A 20,192-nucleotide genomic window follows, 5' to 3' on the forward strand; every position below is an offset into this window, starting at 1 on the left:
TGGGTTTTTGTTTTGTTTTGTTTTTGAAAATTATTTGTGTATAATGTGACTGTGTGTACGTACGCACACATGCTATGGTACATATGTGAAGGTTAGGTGACAATGAGTCAGTTCTCTCCTCATCCTATGTGGGTTCTGTGGATGAAACTTAAGTTGTCAGGCTTGACCACAGGTACTAGCTGAGCCATCTTGCTGGTGCTGTGCTCTAGTTTCAAAATGAGGAACAAGACTTGCATCTTGCCCAGGTGGTAGAGCAGGACCCTGACTCAGAGAAATAAATAATGATGATACCTGGAAACTGAATTGGGTTATAGGATAGCATGCGCAAATCAAACTGTTATTGAAATTGTTATGTCTTCCTGGCATGGTATTTACATTGGAGTTCTAGATCATAATATATAAATGCTAAGATAGATTGTGACAATAAATTAAAAAACATGACAACAGACACTTTATTTTTGTACACTAAGTAGCTAAAATTAAACCTTAAACTTGTAGTATAAAAAAGCTTTCTCAGACCTGAAATTGTAGCTCAGTGGTAAAGCACTTAATTATGTGTGCAGAAGTTTCTTCTCCAGCACTGCTAAAAGGAAAAGAAAGAATAGAGTCATAAGCCCTCAAATGCCTTCTTTGATTTCCTTCTGTAGAAGCTGAATCTATTAATACCTTCTAAAATATAAACCCTACCAAATCCAATTTGAAGATGCTATTTCTTACCAAAGAAAAAATGAACTTATAGCAACTATAGACATTCTTATCTATAGAATGTCTTTTGAATTCTATTCTGGAGTCCTGGGTCTTAAAATTTTTCATTGTCAATTAGATATGTAAGTGCATCTGAAAATTTTTAAATAATTAGAGGGGAGGTTTCCATGGCAATTCTTCTGTGACAGCTAGCAGCAAACAAACTATCAAGTCAATCAACAAGTTTGCCATTGATTGAAAGTGTTGTTAAGCTAGCATTACTTGTAATTGCCTTTGTTATAAAGGATTTAAGTGGTTACTTGATGAGAATGGGAGGAAATGTGTCTCATTTACAATGAGAGGTTTTATATAAGCAGGATACACAAACCAAGCCATTTTGAATCTGGACTGGCTGCCTTCAGGTCTCCTTTATTTAAAATTCAAACTCTTATATCAACTTCTTCCTTGATTTTCAGAGTTTTACGAATTAGTGGTTATTATAAATAACAACTAATAATGCATCTCCCTGGGGGAATACATGAATCTTAATGGTCAAAAGCATTTTAAGCTGTGGTGCAGGCCTGTAATTCCCTCACTTAGAAGGCTAAGGCAGGAAGAATCTGAATTCAACTCTCAGATACCCTACTACCTGCCAAAAAGCAGAGTGGAGTTTTGGAAGCAGACAGACTTGTGTTTGAATGTTCTTATTTACTAGCAGGGACCTTGAGACAGTTCTCTTAGCTTTTCCAATCTCAATTTATATGAAAGATTTATGTAGTGCTGACTGACATAATAACATAAGCATACATACTCAATAAATATTAGCATAAAATATATTTCTAAAGTTTCATTTATATATACTCCATCTTCTATTGAAAGCTTCCCATGTTATATATCTTTTTAGAATAATACTGATAGGAGACTGATTTAAATTTAATGACGAGCTTTTAAAGAAAAACAAATAATAAGCCAAATATGGTGGCATATACCTTTAATCCTAGAAGCAGGTAAATCTCTGAGTTCAATCCAGGCCAGCCAAGGCTACATAGTGAGATCTATCTCAAAGATTGATCAAATAAAAATCATCATATGATTACAGACACTAATGTTCTATTTGTCTTAGAAAGTGATTCATTTGCAGTGTACCCTTTTATCTATCTAGAACATGCTGATGGATTATGCCACAAATTAACAACCGTCTGTCCAACTGTGAAACCGCAGACTCAAGGTCTCGCAAAAGACGCTTGGGAAATCCCTCGAGAGTCTTTGCGACTCGAGGTTAAACTAGGTCAAGGATGCTTTGGTGAAGTGTGGATGGGTAAGAAGCCCAAGCTTTGTTGTTACTTCATTTTGTTATATGGCCATAAGTTAAAATAGCAAAATATTTTATTATATAATACAACTTTTATTGTTGATTACATTTTGATCTAAAATTCCTTAAAATACAGATTGAAAGAGTAAAATAAATTGTTCTTTCTAGGAACATGGAATGGAACCACAAAAGTAGCAATCAAAACACTAAAGCCAGGTACAATGATGCCAGAAGCATTCCTTCAAGAAGCTCAGATAATGAAAAAATTAAGACACGATAAACTTGTTCCGCTCTATGCAGTTGTTTCTGAAGAGCCAATTTATATTGTCACTGAGTTTATGTCAAAAGGTATGTACATATGAATCGTTTTTTAAAGGATTGTGTTACAATGAAACAATTTTAATCTTAGATAAAAAAACATACAATATATCTTAGTCATATCATATTTTTTCTCAGATCCCCATTCAACCCACCCACCCACCAAACTTTATATTCCTTCTCTTAGAAAGACAGACAAAAAAGTATGAAGACAAACCCAACACAAAATTAAAAACAAAAACATGGAGTTCATTTTGTGTTGCCCAACTGTTCCTGAGCATGCAACCTTCTCTGGGGTGTTTTTGATATACCCAGTGTCTCTCCATTGGAAAAACTGATTTTCCCCTTTCTCAGCAGTTGTCAATTGCAAATAGGCTCTTGGTTAGGAGTTGAACCATGTGCTTTGCCTTTTCTGTGCTAGGATTTATCGGTGTGAACTCTGCAGGTATTGTGCATGCTATATATGTGTGTGTGTTTGTGAGTTCCTATATGTATCAGACTTGCTGTGTCTAGAAAATGCTGTTATCCTGGAGTCATCTACCACTTCTGGCACTTGAATAGAGCCCTGAGCCTTGATGGAGAGGTACGATCCGTTTAAGGTGTCTAACCCTGATCCCATTTAGAGTCAAGTGTTCCAAAATCTCTTACCTTGCATGTTGTCCAGTTGTGCTTCTTTGTGTTAATTACTGTCTTCTGCAGTAAGTCTCTCTGAAAGTGGTTCAGTGATACACGTGTCTATGGGATAGCTTTATGTTGTGAGGAGTCCTTATTGCTTTGTCATTCAACGGAATAATTGTAGATATTCCCTAGGGCCCATGATCTCAGAGGTTCTTGGACTCGTTAACACTGTCATATGGATTCTGTCTTTTGAAATGGGCCTTTTAAGTCCAACCAAAAAATGGTTGGTTGCTTCCATAATATTCCTGACCTAGCTGTACCAATGAGATACCTGCAGGCAGATTGCTACTGTAGCTCACAGGATTCATAGTTCAAAGAGCTTGATGATTACTTTTCTCCTTTAAAATTGCATTTGGGTATCGTGCATGTATGTATGTACAGTTGTATGTGTGCTGTGACACATGTGGAAGACACAGTTTGGAAGAGTTGGCTTTTTTTCTATCATTTAGTCTTGGGATCCAAGTCAGGTTACTAGTCTTGGCAGCAGGTACCTTTACCCACTGAGCCCTCTTGCCTCCGTTTTCATATCCTCTATTTTTTTTCTTTTTCTTTTTTTCTTTATTAACTTGAGTATTTCTTATTTACATTTCGATTGTTATTCCCTTTCCCGGTTTCTGGGCCAACATCCCCCTAACTCCTCCCCCTCCTCTTCGATATGGGTGTTCCCCTCCCCATCCTCCCCGCAACAATCACGTTCACTGGGGGTTCAGTCTTAGCAGACCAAGGGCTTCCCCTTCCACTGGTGCTCTTGCTAGGCTATTAACGGGGGTCCCGTTCTCAGTTTAGTAGTTTGCTGCTGGCATTCGCCTATGTATTTGCTGTATTCTGGCTATGTCTCTCAGGAGAGATCTACATCCGGTTCCTGTCGGCCTGTACTTCTTTGTTCATCCATCTTGTCTAATTGGGTGGCTGTATATGTATGGGCCACATGTGGGACAGGCTCTATTTTTATACATACAGATTTTTGTCATATAGTACTTTTTTTTAATTGAATCTTCCTTTTTTTCCTACTAATTATTTTTATTGGATATTTTTATTTACATCTCAAATGTTATCCCATTTCCCCCACCCAACCACCCACCCCTTCCCACCTCCTTGCCCTGACATTCCCCTACATTGGGGGGGTCTAGTTGGCAGGACCAAGGACTTCGCCTCCGATTTGTCTCCAACAAGGCCATCCTCTGCTACATATGCAGCTGGAGCCATGGGTCTGTCCACGTGTACTCTTTGGGTGGTGCTTTGGTCCGTGAGAACTCTGGTTGGTTGGTATTGTTGTTCTTATGGGATTGCAAACCCCTTCAGGTCCTTTAATCCTTTCTCTAACACCTCCAATGGGGACCCCCTTCTCAGTTGAATGGTTGACTGCAAGCATTTGCCTCTGTATTTGTCAGTCTCTTGTAGAGCCTCTCAAGAGAAAACTATATCAGGCTCCTGTCAGCATACACTTCTGAGCATCAGCAATATTGTCTGGGTTTGGTGGCTGTATGTATATGGACTGGATCTCCAGGTGGGGCAGGCTCTGAATGACCATTCCTTCAGTCTCTGCTCCAAACTTTGTCTCTATATCTCTTCCTATAAATATTTTTGTTCCGTCTTCTAAGAAAGACTACTGAAGCATCTGCACTTTGGTCATCCTTCTTGAGCTTCATGTGGTCTGTGGATTGTACCTTGGGTTATTTGAGCTTTTGGGCTAATATCCACTTATCCGTTAGTGCATACCATGTGGGTTTTTCTGTGATTGGGTTACTTCACTCAGGATATTTTCTAGTTCCATCCATTTGCCTATGAATTTCATGAAGTCCTTGTTTTTAACAGCTGAGTAGTGCTCCATTGTGTAGATGTATCACACTTTCTCTATCAATTCCTCTGTTGAAGGGCATCTGGGTTCTTTCCAGCTTCTAGTTATTATAAATAAGGCTGCTATGACCATAGTGGATCATGTGTCCTTGTTATATGTTGGAGCATCTTTTGGGTATATGCCCAAGAGAGGTATAGCTGGATCCTCAGGTAGTTGAATGTCCAATTTTCTGAGGAACCTCCAGACTGATTTCCAGAATGGTTGTACCAGTCTGCAATCCCACCAACAATGGAGGAGTGTTCCTCTTTCTCTACATCCTCGTCACCATCTGTTGTCACCTGAGTTTTTGATCTTAGCTATCCTCACTGGTGTAAGGTAGAATCTCAGACATTTTCCTGATGACGAAGGATGTTGAACATTTGTGTAGATGCTTTTCAGCTATTCGATATTCCTCACCTGTACCCCATTTTTGATAGGGTTATTTGGCTCTCTGGAGTCTAATTTTTTGAGTTCTTTGTATATGTTAGATATTATACTATCTATGAGATGTAGGACTGGTAAAGATCTTTTCCCAATCTGCTGGTTGCCGTTTTGTCCTAATGACAGTGTCTTTCACCTTATAGAAGCTTTGCAATTTTATGAGGTCCCATTTGTTGATTCTTGATCTTAGAGCATAAGCCATTGGTGTTCTGTTCAGGAAATTTTCCCCAGGGCCCATGTGTTGAGGCTCTTTCCCATTTTTTTTTTCTATTTGAGTGTATCTACTTTTTTTTTTTTTTATCTTTATTAACTTGAGTATTTCTTATTTACATTTCGATTGTTATTCCTCTTCCCGGCTTCACGGTTTCTGGGCCAACATCCCCCTAACTCCTCCCCTTTTAGATGGGCTTCCCCTCCCCATCCTCCCCCCTAACCACCCTCCCCCACAACAATCATGTTCACTGGGGGTTCAGTCTTGGCAGGACCAAGGGCTTCCCCTTCCACTGGGATATTCACTGCTACCTATGAGGTTGGAGCCCAGGGTCAGTCCATGTACAGTCTTTGGGTAGTGGCCTAGTCCCTGGAAGCTCTGGTTGGTTGGCATTGTTGTTCATATGGGGTCTCGAGCCCCTTCAAGCTCTTCCAGTCCTTTCTCTGATTCCTTCAACAGGGGTCCCGTTCTTACTTCAGTGGTTTGCTGCTGGCATTCGTCTATGTATTTGCTGTATTCTGGCTGTGTCTCTCAGGGGAGATCTACATCCGGTTCCTGTCGGCCTGCACTTCTTTGCTTCATCCATCTTATCTAGATTGGGGGCTTGTATATGTATGGGCCACACGTGGGGCAGTCTCTGAATGGGTGTTCCTTCTGCCTCTGTTCTACACTTTGCCTCCCTATTCCCTCCCAAGGGTATTCTTGTTCCCCTTTTAAAGAAGGAGTGAAGCATTTGCATTTTGGTCATTCTTCTTGAGTTTCATGTGTTCTGTGCATCTAGGGTAAGTCAAGCATTTGGGCTAATAGCCACTTATCAATGAGTGCATACCATGTGTGTTTTTCTGTGATTGGGTTACCACACTCAGGATGATATTTTCCAGTTCCACCCATTTGCCTGTGAATTTCATAAAGTCATTGTTTTTGATAGCTGAGTAATATTCCATTGTGTAGATGTACCACATTTTCTGTATCCATTCCTCTCTTGAAGGGCATCTGGGATCTTTCCAGCTTCTGGCTATTCTAAATAAGGCTGCGATGAACATAGTGGAGCACGTGTCTTTTTTTATATGTTGGGGCATCTTTTGGGTATAAGCCCAAGAGAGGTATAGCTGGGTCCTCAGGCAGTTCAATGTCCAATTTTCTGAGGAACCTCCAGACTGATTTCCAGAATGGTTTTACCAGTCTGCAATCCCACCAAGAATGGAGGAGTGTTCCTCTTTCTCCACATCCTTGCCAGCATTTGCTGTCACCTGAGTTTTTGATCTTAGCCATTCTCACTGGTGTGAGGTGAAATCTCAGGGTTGTTTTGATTTGCATTTCCCTTATGACTAAAGATGTTGAACGTTTCTTTAAGTGTGTCTCAGCCATTCGGCATTCGTCAGATGTGAATTCTTTGTTTAGCTCTGAACCCCGTTTCTTAATAGGGTTATTTGTCTCCCTGCGGTCTAACTTCTTGAGTTCTTTGTATATTTTGGATATAAGGCCTCTATCTGTTGTAGGGTTGGTAAAGATCTTTTCCCAATCTGTTGGTTGCCGTTTTGTCCTAACAACAGTGTCCTTTGCGTTACAGAAGCTTTGCAGTTTTATGAGATCCCATTTGTCCATTCATGATCTTACAGCATAAGCCATTGGTGTTTTGTTCAGGTAATTTTCTCCAGTGCCCATGTGTTCGAGATGCTTCCCCACTTTCTCTTCTATTAGTTTGAGTGTATCTGGTTTGATGTGGAGGTTCTTGATCCACTTGGACTTAACCTTTGTACAGGGTGATAAGCATGGATCAATCTGCATTCTTCTACATGCTGACCTCCAGTTGAACCAGCACCATTTGCTGAAAATGCTATCTTTTTTCCATTGGATGGTTTTGGCTCCTTTGTCAAAAATCAAGTGACCATAGGTGTGTGGGTTCATTTCTGGGGCTTCAATTCTATTCCACTGGTCTACCTGTCTGTCTCTGTACCAATACTGTGCAGTTTTTATCACTATTACTATGTAATACTGCTTGAGTTCAGGGATAGGGATTTGCCCAGAAGTCCTTTTACTGTTGAGGATAGTTTTAGCTATCCTAGGTTTTTTGTTATTCCAGATGAATTTGCAAATTGTTCTGTCTAACTCTCTGAAGAATTGGATTGGTATTTTGATGTGAATTGCATTGAATCGGTGGATTGCTTTTGGTAAAATGGCCATTTTTACTATGTTAATCCTGCCAGTCCATGAGCATTGACATCTTCCCATCTTCTGAGGTCTTCTTCAATTTCTTTCTTCAGAGACTTGAAGTTCTTATCATACAGATTTTTTTTTTTAATCCGGAGCTGGGGACCGAACCCAGGGCCTTGCGCTTCCTAGGCAAGCGCTCTACCACTGAGCTAAATCCCCAACCCCTCATACAGATCTTTTACTTGCTTGGTTAAAGTCACACCGAGGTATTTTATATTATTTGGGACTATTATGAAGGGTGTCGTTTCCCTAATTTCTTTCTTGGCTTGTTTCTCTTTTGTGTAGAGGAAGGCTACTGATTTATTTGAGTTAATTGTATACCCAGCCACTTTGCTGAAGGTGTTTATCAGGTTTAGTAGTTCTCTGATGGAACCTTTGCGATCGCTTAAATATACTATCATATCATCTGCAAATAGTGATATTTTGACTTCTTCTTTTCCGATCTGTATCCCCTTGACCTCCTTTTGTTGTCTGATTGCTCTGGCTAGAACTTCAAGAACTATATTGAATAAGTAGGGAGAGAGTGGGCAGCCTTGTCTAGTCCCTGATTTTAGTGGGATTGCTTCAAGTTTCTCTCCATTTAGTTTAATGTTAGCTACTGGTTTGCTGTATATGGCTTTTACTATGTTTCGGTATGGGCCTTGAATACCTATTCTTTCCAGGACTTTTATCATGAAGGGGTGTTGAATTTTGTCAAATGCTTTCTCAGCATCTAATGAAATGATCATGTGGTTTTGTTCTTTCAGTTCGTTTATATAATGGATCACATTGATGGTTTTCCATATATTAAACCATTCCTGCATGCCTGGGATGAAGCCTACTTGATCATGGTGGATGATTGTTTTGATGTGTTCTTGGATTCGGTCTACCATAATTTTATTCAGTATTTTTGCGTCGATATTCATAAGGGAATTGGTCTGAAGTTCTCTTTCTTTGTTGGGTCTTTGTGTGGTTTAGGTATAAGAGTAATTGTGGCTTCATAGAAGTAATTCGGTAGCGCTCCATCTGTTTCAATTTTGTGGAATAGTTTGGATAATATTGGTATGAGGTCTTCTATGAAGGTTTGATAGAATTCTACACTAAACCCGTCTGGACCTGGGCTCTTTTTGGTTGGGAGACCTTTAATGACTGCTTCTATTTCCTTAGGAGTTATGGGGTTGTTTAACTGGTTTATCTGTTCCTGATTTAACTTCGATACCTGGTATCTGTCTAGGAAATTGTCCATTTCCTGAAGATTTTCAAATTTTGTTGAATATAGGTTTTTATAGTAAGATCTGATGATTTTTTGAATTTCCTCTGAATCTGTAGTTATGTCTCCCTTTTCATTTCTGATTTTGTTAATTTGGACGCACTCTCTGTGTCCTCTCGTTAGTCTGGCTAAGGGTTTATCTATCTTGTTGATTTTCTCAAAGAACCAACTTTTGGTTCTGTTGATTCTTTCTATGGTCCTTTTTGTTTCTACTTGGTTGATTTCAGCTCTGAGTTTGATTATTTCCTGCCTTCTGCTCCTCCTGGGTGTATTTACTTCTTTTTGTTCTAGAGGTTTTAGGTGTGCTGTCAAGCTGCTGATATATGTTCTCTCTTGTTTCTTTCTGCAGGCACTCAGAGCTATGAGTTTTCCTCCTAGCACAGCTTTCATTGTGTCCCATAAGTTTAAGTATGTTGTACCTTCATTTTCATTAAATTCTAAGAAGTCTTTAATTTCTTTCTTTATTTCTTCCTTGACGAGGTTATCGTTAAGTAGAGCATTGTTCAACTTCCATGTATACGTGGGTGTTCTTCCCTTATTGTTATTGAAGACCAGCTTTAGTCCGCGGTGGTCTGATAGGACACATGGAATTGTTTCTATCTTTCTGTATCTGTTGAGGCCTGTTTTATGACCAATTATATGGTCAATTTTGGAGAAAGTACCATGAGGAGCTGAGAAGAAGGTATATCCTTTTGCTTTAGGATAGAATGTTCTATAAATATCTGTTAAGTCATTTGGTTCATGACTTCTCTTAGTCTGTCTACGTCTCTGCTTAATTTCTCTTTCCATGATCTGTCCATTGATGAGAGTGGGGTATTGAAATCTCCTACTATTATTGTGTGAGGTGCAATGTGTGCTTTGAGCCTTAGTAAGGTTTCTTTTACGTATGTACGTGCCCTTGTATTTGGGGCATAGATATTTAGGATTGAGAGTTCATCTTGGTGGATTTTTCCTTTGATGAATATAAAGTGTCCTTCCTTATCTTTTTTGATGACTTTTAGTTGAAAATCGATTTTATTTGATATTAGAATGGCTCTTCCAACTTGCTTCTTCCGACCATTTGCTTGGAAAGTTGTTTTCCAGCCTTTCGCTCTGAGGTAGTGTCTGTCTTTGTCTCTGAGGTGTGTTTCCTGTAGGCAGCAGAATGCAGGGCCCTCGTTGCGTATCCAGTTTGTTAATCTATGTCTTTTTATTGGGGAGTTGAAACCATTGATGTTGAGAGATATTAAGGAATAGTGATTATTGCTTCCTGTTATATTCATATTTGGATGTGAGGTTATGTTTGTGTGCTTTTCTTCTCTTTGTTTGGTTGCCAAGATGATTAGTTTCTTGCTTTATCTAGGGTGTTGCTTGCCTCCTTATTATGGGCTTTACCATTTATTATTTTTTGTAGGGCTGGATTTTTAGAAAGATATTGTGTAAATTTGGTTTTGTCATGGAATACCTTGGTTTCTCCATTTATGTTAATTGAGAGTTTTACAGGATACAGCAACCTGGGCTGGCATTTGTGTTTCTTAGGGTCTGTATGACATCTGTACAGGATCTTCTGGCCTTCATAGTCTCACTCTGATAGGTCTGCCTTTATATGTTACTTGACCTTTTTCCCCTTACTGCTTTTAATATTCTTTCTTTGTTTTGTGCATTTGGTGTTTTGACTATTATGTGACGGGAGGAGTTTCTTTTCTGGTCCAATCTATCTGGAGTTCTGTAGGCTTCTTGTATGTTTATGGGCAAATCTTTCTTTAGGGTAGGGAAGTTTTCTTCTATGATTTTGTTGAAGATATTTACTGGTTCTTGAGCTGGGAGTCTTTACTCTCGTCTATACCTGTTATCCTTAGGTTTGATCTTCTCATTGAGTCCTGGATTTCCTGTATGTTTTGGACCAGTAGCTTTTTCCGTTTTACATTTTCTTTGACCAAATTTCTATGGAATCTTCTGCTCCTAGATTCTCTCTTCTATCTCTTGTATTCTCTTTGTGATGCTTGTATCTACGGCTCCTTGTCTCTTCCTTTGGTTTTCTATATCCAGGGTTGTTTCCCTGTATCCTTTATTTATTGCTTCTATTTCCATTTTTAATTCCTTCAACTGTTTGATTGTGTTTTCCTGGAATTCTTTCAGGGATTTTTGTGATTCCTCTCTATAGGCTTCTACTTGTTTACTTGTGTTTTCCTGCATTTCTCTAGGGGAGTTCTTTATGTCTTTCTTGAAGTCCTCCATCATCATGACCAAATATGATTTTAAATCTAGATCTTGCTTTTCTGGTGTGTTTGGATATTCAGTGTTTGCTTCGGTGTTAGAACTGGGCTCCAATGATGCCATGTAGTCTTGGTTTCTGTTGCTTGGGTTCCTGCATTTGCCTCTCGCCATCAGGTTGTCTCTGGTGTTACCTTGTTCTGCTATCTGCCAGTGGCTAGAACGTCCTATAGGTCTGTGTATCAGGAGTGCTGTAGACCTGTTTTCCTGTTTTCTTTCAGCCAGTTATGGGAACAGAGTGTTCTGCTTTCGGGCGTGTAGTCTTTCCTGTCTACTGGTCTTTAGCTGTTTCTGTGGGCCTGTGTCCTGAGTCCACCAGGCAGGTCACTTGGAGCAGAAAAGTTGTTTCTACCTGTGGTCACGAAGCTCAAGTTTGCTCGTGGGGGGCTGCTTTTGAGCTCTCGGTGAGGGCGGCAACCAGGAGGATCTGCACTGCCTTTTCCTGGAGCCCTGGTGCACTGGGGTCCCAGATGGTGTTAGGTGTTTTCCTCTGGAGTCAGAAATGTGGACAGAGTATAGTCTCTTCTGGTTCCCAGGCATATCTACCCCTCTGAAGGTTTGGCTCTCCCTCCCATGGGATTTGGGTGCAGAGAACTGTTGACCCGTTCCCTTCAGGTCCTGGCGGTGTCTGGACTGGGGGGGATCTGCTGTTCGAGTGCCCAGAGGCCATTTACAGTTTCCTCTTGGGCCAGGGATGGGGATGTGGGCAGGGGTGGGCAGTATTAGTGGTCTGTCCTGCTCTGCAGTCTCAGGTGTGCCCACCTGTCCAGGTCGGTGAGCTCGCGCTCGCTCGCGCGCTCTCTCTCTCTCTCTCTCTCTCTCTCTCTCTCTCTCCCCCCCCCCCAAGGGGTTTGGGAGCCGTATCTAGTTTTCTAACATGATTTTTCTGTAGACTTTTGAAAGGAGGAAATGTGATACTTTTTTAATGGAATAGTGTTTATTCCTAGTTATCCCACAGGATCTTATGAGACTTTAAAGGAAAATTAGGCAGCTTGAGTCTTTCGAAAGTAGATTTAACTAAAGGAAATAGATTGCTAGGACAGTAGAAAAGTATAGAAAAGTTGAATTAAAGTGATAAACCTGTATCTGTAGCACTAAGGGAAAGATATTCGAGAGAATCATTTTTGCCTCATTTTATATAAATACATTTTCTTACACACAGGATTTCTAGAAACTGTTTTCCCTGCTGTCATTTAAAACTTCTCATCCTCCCCAACCCAGGCACACATGGGCTCTTACATAACAGCCAGTTAGAGCCAGGGGCAAAGCCAGGCAAGGTTGATCCTATTTCTAGGCCATTGATGCTTTAGAATAGGAACCAGCAAGTGACGAATTGGTGCTGATTAACCTGAATCTACCCTTTTTGAATTGAATCTATTTTTAAATTTTCATGCTTTACTTTTTTGAATTAAACTAGTTAAGTTACTACTTTGTCAGGTTTCTAGTAATCCACCTTAGCTGATGATATAGTTCCCTCTAGTGGTGGTGATGGGGGCATCTACCCACTACAAATTTGCAACGGGGGTGGGGGAGGATCCCTCTAAAAGGACTAAAAACAATTGCCTATTAATTGATAGCCAACATATACCTAATGTCCCAAAGTATATGGCTCTTTTGGAATATGTTTGGACTGCAAACAACTGCCACCTGTGACATTTGAATGAGTATATTAAATAAAATAGAACTGGAAGGGATAAAAGGACAAGAAAGAAATTTTAAACCAACGTATTACTAGTATAAGAAGTCAAATGGAGGTAAGTCTAATGGACCATCTATATAGCTTAATTATTGATTTTTTTTAAATTGGGAGAAAATGCTAGAGTTCTGTTCTATAATTTCATTAACTGTTTCTAGGTTGGAAATATAGAATATAACAAAAGTCCTCTTTGTTTTTAAAATGCAGTGATTCCTCATTTTACTATTTAGTTACTTAACAGTAGACCCTTACAACCCATCAAAGCTTATTGCCTCCCTTGCTTTGTCATTCTATTGCTTCGTGTACAGACAGGTTTTCTTGTTGTTCTTGATTTCTTTGTTGTGTTTTCTCCTGCTGTTGTGCTGACAATCAAACCCGGGACCTTGTATATGCTAAGAGCATGCTGTACCACTGAGCTTTGCTGGCGCCAGCCCTGCCCATAAGTTCTGTTCATGTTACTCTCATTCCTTAGAATTTGTCTCCCTGCTTTGACCAGTTCTACCAATTATACTGCCCTGATCTAGTGTGGAATCCATTGTCAAACCCAATATTCAATTGTCATTTTTCTTTTGAGTCTTTTAATCTGAAATCTTTCTTATGAAAATGATTTTTTATGTTTTTGTTGGTTTTTCTTTTAATAAAAATGTGACTTGATTTGGGTTTATATGATGTTGTATGATCTTAATTCACAGTAGAGAGAAAACAACCAGAGCTTTGCTAAATTTGTCATACTTTGCTATCCCCATAGTGACATCTCCTAACACTAAGAGCTGCATATCAGACCAGCATGAGCTGCCTGTTCATAATTATAACTATCTCAGGATCTTCCCTGTTAGCTGAATACTAGTATCAAACCGACTTTAAAATCTGTAGTTCTAACACTGCTTGTTATCACAGAAGCTTGATCAAAGCAAGTGGGGTGGGAATAGCTAATCTGGTGATGTTTCCTCTCAGGAGAGGGATGTGATACTGGTACTTTTTCCTTTTAAAATATGTGATCAAAAGAGGTTTCAAATTTTCAGTTTGAGCCTCCTCTGGGATTTTTCAAAGTTTAAATGGTGATATATGAGTGTGTGTGTGTGTGTGTGTGTGTGTGTGTGTGTGTGTGTGTGTGTGTGTGTGTGTGAGATTTGATGGTAAATTGTTTAAGGTTTTGAAGAGCATTTATGTCCATTTTAATGTAATGTTTGAATTTTTCTAGAATATCTTTCTATCTCTTACAGGAAGCTTGTTAGATTTCCTTAAAGAAGGAGATGGAAAGTATTTGAAGCTTCCACAGCTGGTTGATATGGCTGCTCAGGTAGTTGGATATATATGTATCAATTTGAATTGAAAGTGTACATTTAAAATGCAGAAGAGTCTTAGCATAATGTTAAATTTTTGTGTAATAAAATACTAGCATTTTAGGCGAGGAAGGAACATTGAAGATAGTTCAGTGTGAGCTCCTTAGTAGCAGAGCCAGTATTTGAATGCACTAGCTCTCCCAGTTAGGTACTGCCCTGTGTCATGTGGCCTTTGACACAGTTCATCCGGAAATACAAAGTGTATTTTCATTTCAACAGATAAATGTAAGAAAATTAAGATGGGCTGGGTGGAAGTGGCAGCACACACTTTTAATCCTAGCACTCAGAAGGTAGAGGCAGGCCAATCTCTGAGTCCAAGGCCAGCATGGTCTGCAGAATGAGTTTTAGGACAGCCAGCGCTACACAGAGAAACCTTGTCTTGAAAAACCAAACAAAAAGAAAAAAGAAGAAAGAGAGAGAAAGACAAGAAAATTAAGAAGGATGAAGGTTATTCAGAAAGAAAAGGAAGGAAGGTAGACTAAGGTGGATGAAGGTTATCCCAAATATTAAAACCTGAAAGTGTGCTGAATTTTTTTATTTATTCTAGTCTAAAACAAGAATTCAGATAATATACAGCTAAGAGTTAGTTTTTTATACTTCTGAATTTTGGTTGCGAAGTTTCTACTAAGATAGATGGCAAGTATTGCAGGGACTATTTATTGGTTACAGTGGATGAGGTTGCTTCTGCAGCTCTTTCCTATCAATAAGAATCCACATATCTATAGCATCTGATAATGTAGAGTAACTTCAGAGGAGACAGGCATATGGTAGGCTCTTCATATTAGGCTATTAGGCACTTTCTCTTGGAAGAATGGCAGACCTTTTCTTCTAATAAAAAAAAAAAAACAAAACCTTAGGTAAATGACCTGGGCTTTATAAGCCACATACAAACTCTGTTGGGCCTCATTAGTTTTCACAGCCCTTTAAAAAAAATGTTAAAGCCTTTCTTTTTTAACTTTCTCATATGAAATGGGCTGTGGCCATATCTGAGCAACAAGCTATATAATTTGTTGGTACTTCAGCACCTTGGGTTGTATGGGTTTTTGTTTTGTTTTATGATGCACCTTCTTCCAACCATTGACAAAAAAAATAGGACATTGTGCTGGTCATAGTGGCAGGGTATACTCTAGACTTAAAATCTTGCTCTCCAAAATCTGTGTTGATTTTTTTTCTTGCCATCTTGGGGTATAAAGATTAATTTAGCTTTTTAATTTTTTTGTTGTTGTAGTTGCAGGGTTTTTTGATGTTGTTTTTGTTGTTGTGATCTAGACTATGTCTGTTACTGTCGTTGTCTTTGAGCTACCTAGTTTTTCAACAGCCCCTTTTGTTTAACCAGAAGTCTCTTCTTCCCTTTGCATCATATATTTTGCATCTTTTTTTTTCCTCCCTTAAGATTGCTGATGGCATGGCATATATTGAAAGAATGAACTATATTCACCGAGATCTCCGAGCTGCTAATATTCTTGTGGGAGAAAATCTTGTATGCAAAATAGCAGATTTTGGCTTAGCAAGACTAATTGAAGACAATGAATACACAGCAAGACAAGGTAAAGTAACATACATAGATGCTTATGATATAATGCTCTGTGCTTGTCTTAATACTGTTTTGAATATCTAGAGCCTTATGGAATACAAATAGTTCTAGTGGATAGCCAGGTCCCTGCCTGGCTGTCAGCACACTTGTAGTTATGAGGCTGCCAGCACACATGTAGTTATGAGGCTGCCATTTTGCCCACCATGTAACATGCATGTTCACGTGGACCTGACCCAAAATTGTCTGTAGACTAAATGCCTCTGGGTGGGTATTTCCCATGCAGCAAAGCAACTCTATCTATGAGATGTTAGAAGTCAATAGAATTTGGGGGGATGGGGGATAAGGAGAGGGCCCAGTAAAGCACTTTGAATGCAAAGCCTGATGGTCTTTGTTTATCCTAGAAACCCTGTCGTCTGTAACCCCAACATCCCATAGGGAAGATGGAAGGTGAAGGCAAGAGCATCATTGAAAAGCTGGCAGGACAGCTAACCTGCAGTAGGTAGATTAGTATCAGAAATGAGAGACTCTGTCTTGACAAGGTAGAAAAAAGGAAACAACTCCCTCCAATTGTCCTGTCTGCCGTACCATGCTATGGCATGAATAGCCTGCCCTCAAATACATGTACACATGCATACACACAAAAAAATTTTTTGAAGCTTAAAAATAAAAAATTTTTAAAAAGTTAATGAAATAGTTCTAGATTTTTTGCAGAGGACTCAGAAACATTGGTATTATTCAAAAAATTATATCTAATAAACAATACTTCAGCTTTCTAATAGTTAATTCCTGCAAAGAAATACAAGATACTTTTGTATTATAAATATAGAAGATAAAATATCCTTGTTACTTTCTTTAGGATGTTAGCAGTATATTTTATTTATTCTTTGTGTGTGCATGTGTTTGTGTGTATGAGTACAGCTACACACATCATACAGTAAGCATGCAAAGATCAGAAGACAAGTTATAGCTTTACATGGGTTCTAGGAATCCATACTCAAGTCCTCAAGAACAGCAAGCACTCGACCCATTGAGCTCTCTCCTCTGTCTCATATAAATGTTTTGTTACTCTTTTTAAACAAACTTGGCAAGCTGTTATTTAAACTGTTGTCTTAAATTGGAGGTGATTCCCAATCAAGCATTATTTCTTCCTACCCCAAGGAGACCTCAGCAATGTCTAGAAACATTGTCAACATCAGGTAGACAGAGGCTAAACATGCTGTAACATACAGGCCAGTAATCAAACACAGAAAATAATCACCATACCCAGAATAGTCAGCATTGCCAAGGTAGAAAAACCATGATTTAGCTCCAGGCTTTTGTTTTTCTTTTTTAAGACAGGCTTTCTCTCTGTAACGTTGGCTGTCCAGGAACTCACTCTGGACCCAGACAGCTTTCAACTCTGAGCTTGGATTAAAGGTGTCTACCACCATCACCCATTTAACTCCTGTTTTTAAAAAGGATTTATTTTTATTTTATTTGCGTGGGTGTTTCGCTTGCATGTTATGTCTGTGCACTGCATGCATGCAGTACCTGTGGAAGCCAGAAGAGGGAGGGTATCAGGTTCCCTGGAGCTGGAATGACAAATGGAAGTTAGCTGCCAGGTGCTGAGGATCAAACCATGTCCTCTAGAAAAGCAGCCAGTGCTCTTAACTCACTGTCTTCTCTACTCCTTTCTGTCTCTACCCCTATCCTAAGTATACTTACCTCCAACTAATCATAGGTTCCTATAATCTTGACTTAGAAAATCCTAACCATTTGTTTAAGGCTAAGTTTAACTGCCACTCACTAATGAAACCTCTTGTTACTGTGACAAGTGAAAATTGAATGATTTTTTCCTAATATCTAAGAACTCTTATATATATTAATATATGCTATAAATATATATGATCACTTTTAAACATATATATTACCAATACTTTTATTAGCATAAATATACATTTTATGAAAGTTTTGTTGTTTGTGTGCCCATAATAATCATAGTGCTTATATATTAAAATCATACATTAAATATTTGTGTAAATTAACATGGTGTTTTAAAAATGATAACACAAGGACTGGTGAGATGGTTCAGCTGGCAAATGTTCTTGCTTCTCAAGCCTATTGACCTGAGTTTGATCCTTGGAACCCATGTAAAGGTAGAAAGATAGAGCCAACTCCACAAAGTTGTCTTCTGACCTTCATACAAGTTCCATGGCATATGCACACACCCAGACACACAATAAACACTTTTGCAAAGACACCACAAAATACAGAAAAGATTATGAGCAAAAGCCAGTAGCTATTACACAGACTATGCCTTCAGTCATAATTAGGTATAGCCACTGGATGACAAATGACCTTGAAGTTGTTGATTTTTATAATGATATAGTATTTCATGTCTCTAAACCAAGTACTTTTGAGTTATAGACAGAAGTATCGGTAGTCACAGTCATTCGCTAATAGATAGCAAGTTAGAGACCACCTGATCCTTTCTCAAAAAGCACAACAAGGGGAGATACAAGCATGAGGTTTTAATCTCCATTCACCTTGAATTACACACACACACACACACACACACACACACATACACACACACACACACATACACACACACAAATACACAAGCAAAAACAGCTACAGATTTAGTTTGATTTAGCAAATGATTGTAATCCCAGCTTTCAGGAAGTTCAGACAGGATTGTGAAAATTTACGGTCAGCCTAAGGGGGGTGTGTGCGTGTGCGTGTGCGTGTGGGTGTGTGTGTGTGTGAGTGTGTATTGCAAGATTACAATACCCTTGTACCCTCAAAAGTTGCAGATTTTATAATCTACATTTTTGTCTTATTAAAACCTCTACTACTTGTGAGCAGTCCTGAGACTGCAGGGCAGGAGAGAATGCCACTTCTGCCCACCTTTGCCCACATCCCTGGCCCAAGAGGAAACTGTTTACAGCCTCTGGGAACAGGAAGATAGGGGCACTGAAGCTGCAGGAACCCTGCGGTCCAGACTGTGCCCAGATCTGAAGGGACCCGGTCAAACAGCTCCCTGCACCCAAATTCCATGGAAGGGAGAACTAGACCTTCACAGGAGCAGACACACCTGGGAAACCAGAGGAGAATTCTCTCTGCCCACATTTCAGATTCTAGAGGAAAACACCTAGTGCCATCAGGGACCCCTGCGCACAGGAACCCAGAAGTCGGGGCAGGCCCTTCTGGTTGCTGCCCTCACAGACAGTTGAAAGCCAGCCCTCAAGAGCGACTTCAGGCCCGAGACCAGAGTTAAGACCAACTTTTCTGCTCCAAGTGACCTGCTTGGTGAATTCAGGACACAAGCCCACAGGAACAGCTGAAAGCCAGTAGACAGGAAAGACTACACGCCCGAAAGCAGAACACTCTCTTCCCATAACTGGCTGAAAAAAAACAGGAAAACAGGTCTACAGCACTCCTGATACACAGACCTATAGGACGGTCAAGCCACTGCCAGAAATAGCAGAACAAGGTAACACCAGAGACAACCTGATGGCAAGAGGCAAGCACAGGAACCCAACCAACAAAAACCAAGACTACATGGCATCATTGGAGCCCAGTTCTCCCACCAAAGCAAACAGGGAATATCCAAACACACCAGAAAAGCAAGATCTAGATTTAAAATCACATTTGATCATGATGATGGAGGACTTTAAGAAAGACATAAAGAACTCCCTTAGAGAAATGCAGGAAAACACAAGTAAACAAGTACAAGCCCTTAGAGAGGAAACACAAAAATCCCTGAAAGAATTGCAGGAAAACACAATCAAACAGGTGAAGGAATTGAAAATGGAAATAGGAACAATGAAGAAAGCACAAAGGGAGACAACCCTGGATATAGAAAACCAAAGGAAGACACAAGGAGCCATAGATACAAGCATCACAAAGTGAATACAAGAGATAGAGAGAGAATCTCATGAGCAGAAGATTCCATAGAAATCATCGACACAAGTGTCAAAGATAATGTAAAACATAAAAAGCTACTGGCCCAAAACATACAGGAAATCTAGGACACAATGAGAAGATCAAACCTAAGGATAATAGGTATAGAAGAGAGTGAAGACTCCCAACTCAAAGGACCAGAAAATATCTTCAACAAAATCATAGAAGAAAACTTTCCCTAACCTAAAAAAAGAGATGCCCATAAATATGCAAGAAGCCTACAGGGGGTTGGGGATTTAGCTCAGTGGTAGAGCGCTTGCCTAGGAAGCGCAAGGCCCTGGGTTCGGTCCCCAGCTCCGAAAAAAAGAACAAAAAAAAAAAAAAAAAGAAGCCTACAGAACTCCAAATGTATTGAACCAGAAAAGAAACTCCTCCCATCACATAATAGTCAAAATACCAAATGCACAAAACAAAGAAAGAATATTAAAAGCAGTAAGGGAAAAAGGTCAAGTAACATATAAAGGCAGACCTATCTGA

The 20,192-nt window shown here is 39.5% G+C and overlaps 1 protein-coding gene across 14 annotated transcripts in view; it reads left to right on the plus strand.

Annotated features, from left to right (window-relative positions):
- Positions 1 to 20,192, plus strand: part of Yes1 (YES proto-oncogene 1, Src family tyrosine kinase) — a 107,224-nt gene that overhangs the window by 38,806 nt on the left and 48,226 nt on the right. For all 14 annotated transcript variants that reach the window (XR_010054569.1, XR_010054570.1, XM_063266654.1 and 11 more), the window contains exons 7-10: positions 1,847 to 2,002; positions 2,165 to 2,344; positions 14,117 to 14,193; positions 15,630 to 15,783. Coding sequence is in view for 12 of the 14 variants with exons in the window: in XM_063266654.1 (XP_063122724.1) it covers positions 1,847 to 2,002; positions 2,165 to 2,344; positions 14,117 to 14,193; positions 15,630 to 15,783 (567 nt within the window). In the remaining 2 variants the exon portion in view is untranslated. The remainder of the gene's footprint in view (positions 1 to 1,846; positions 2,003 to 2,164; positions 2,345 to 14,116; positions 14,194 to 15,629; positions 15,784 to 20,192) is intronic.

Source organism: Rattus norvegicus, chromosome 9 (assembly GCF_036323735.1).
Source record: "Rattus norvegicus strain BN/NHsdMcwi chromosome 9, GRCr8, whole genome shotgun sequence".
Classification (NCBI taxonomy): Eukaryota; Metazoa; Chordata; class Mammalia; order Rodentia; family Muridae; genus Rattus; species Rattus norvegicus.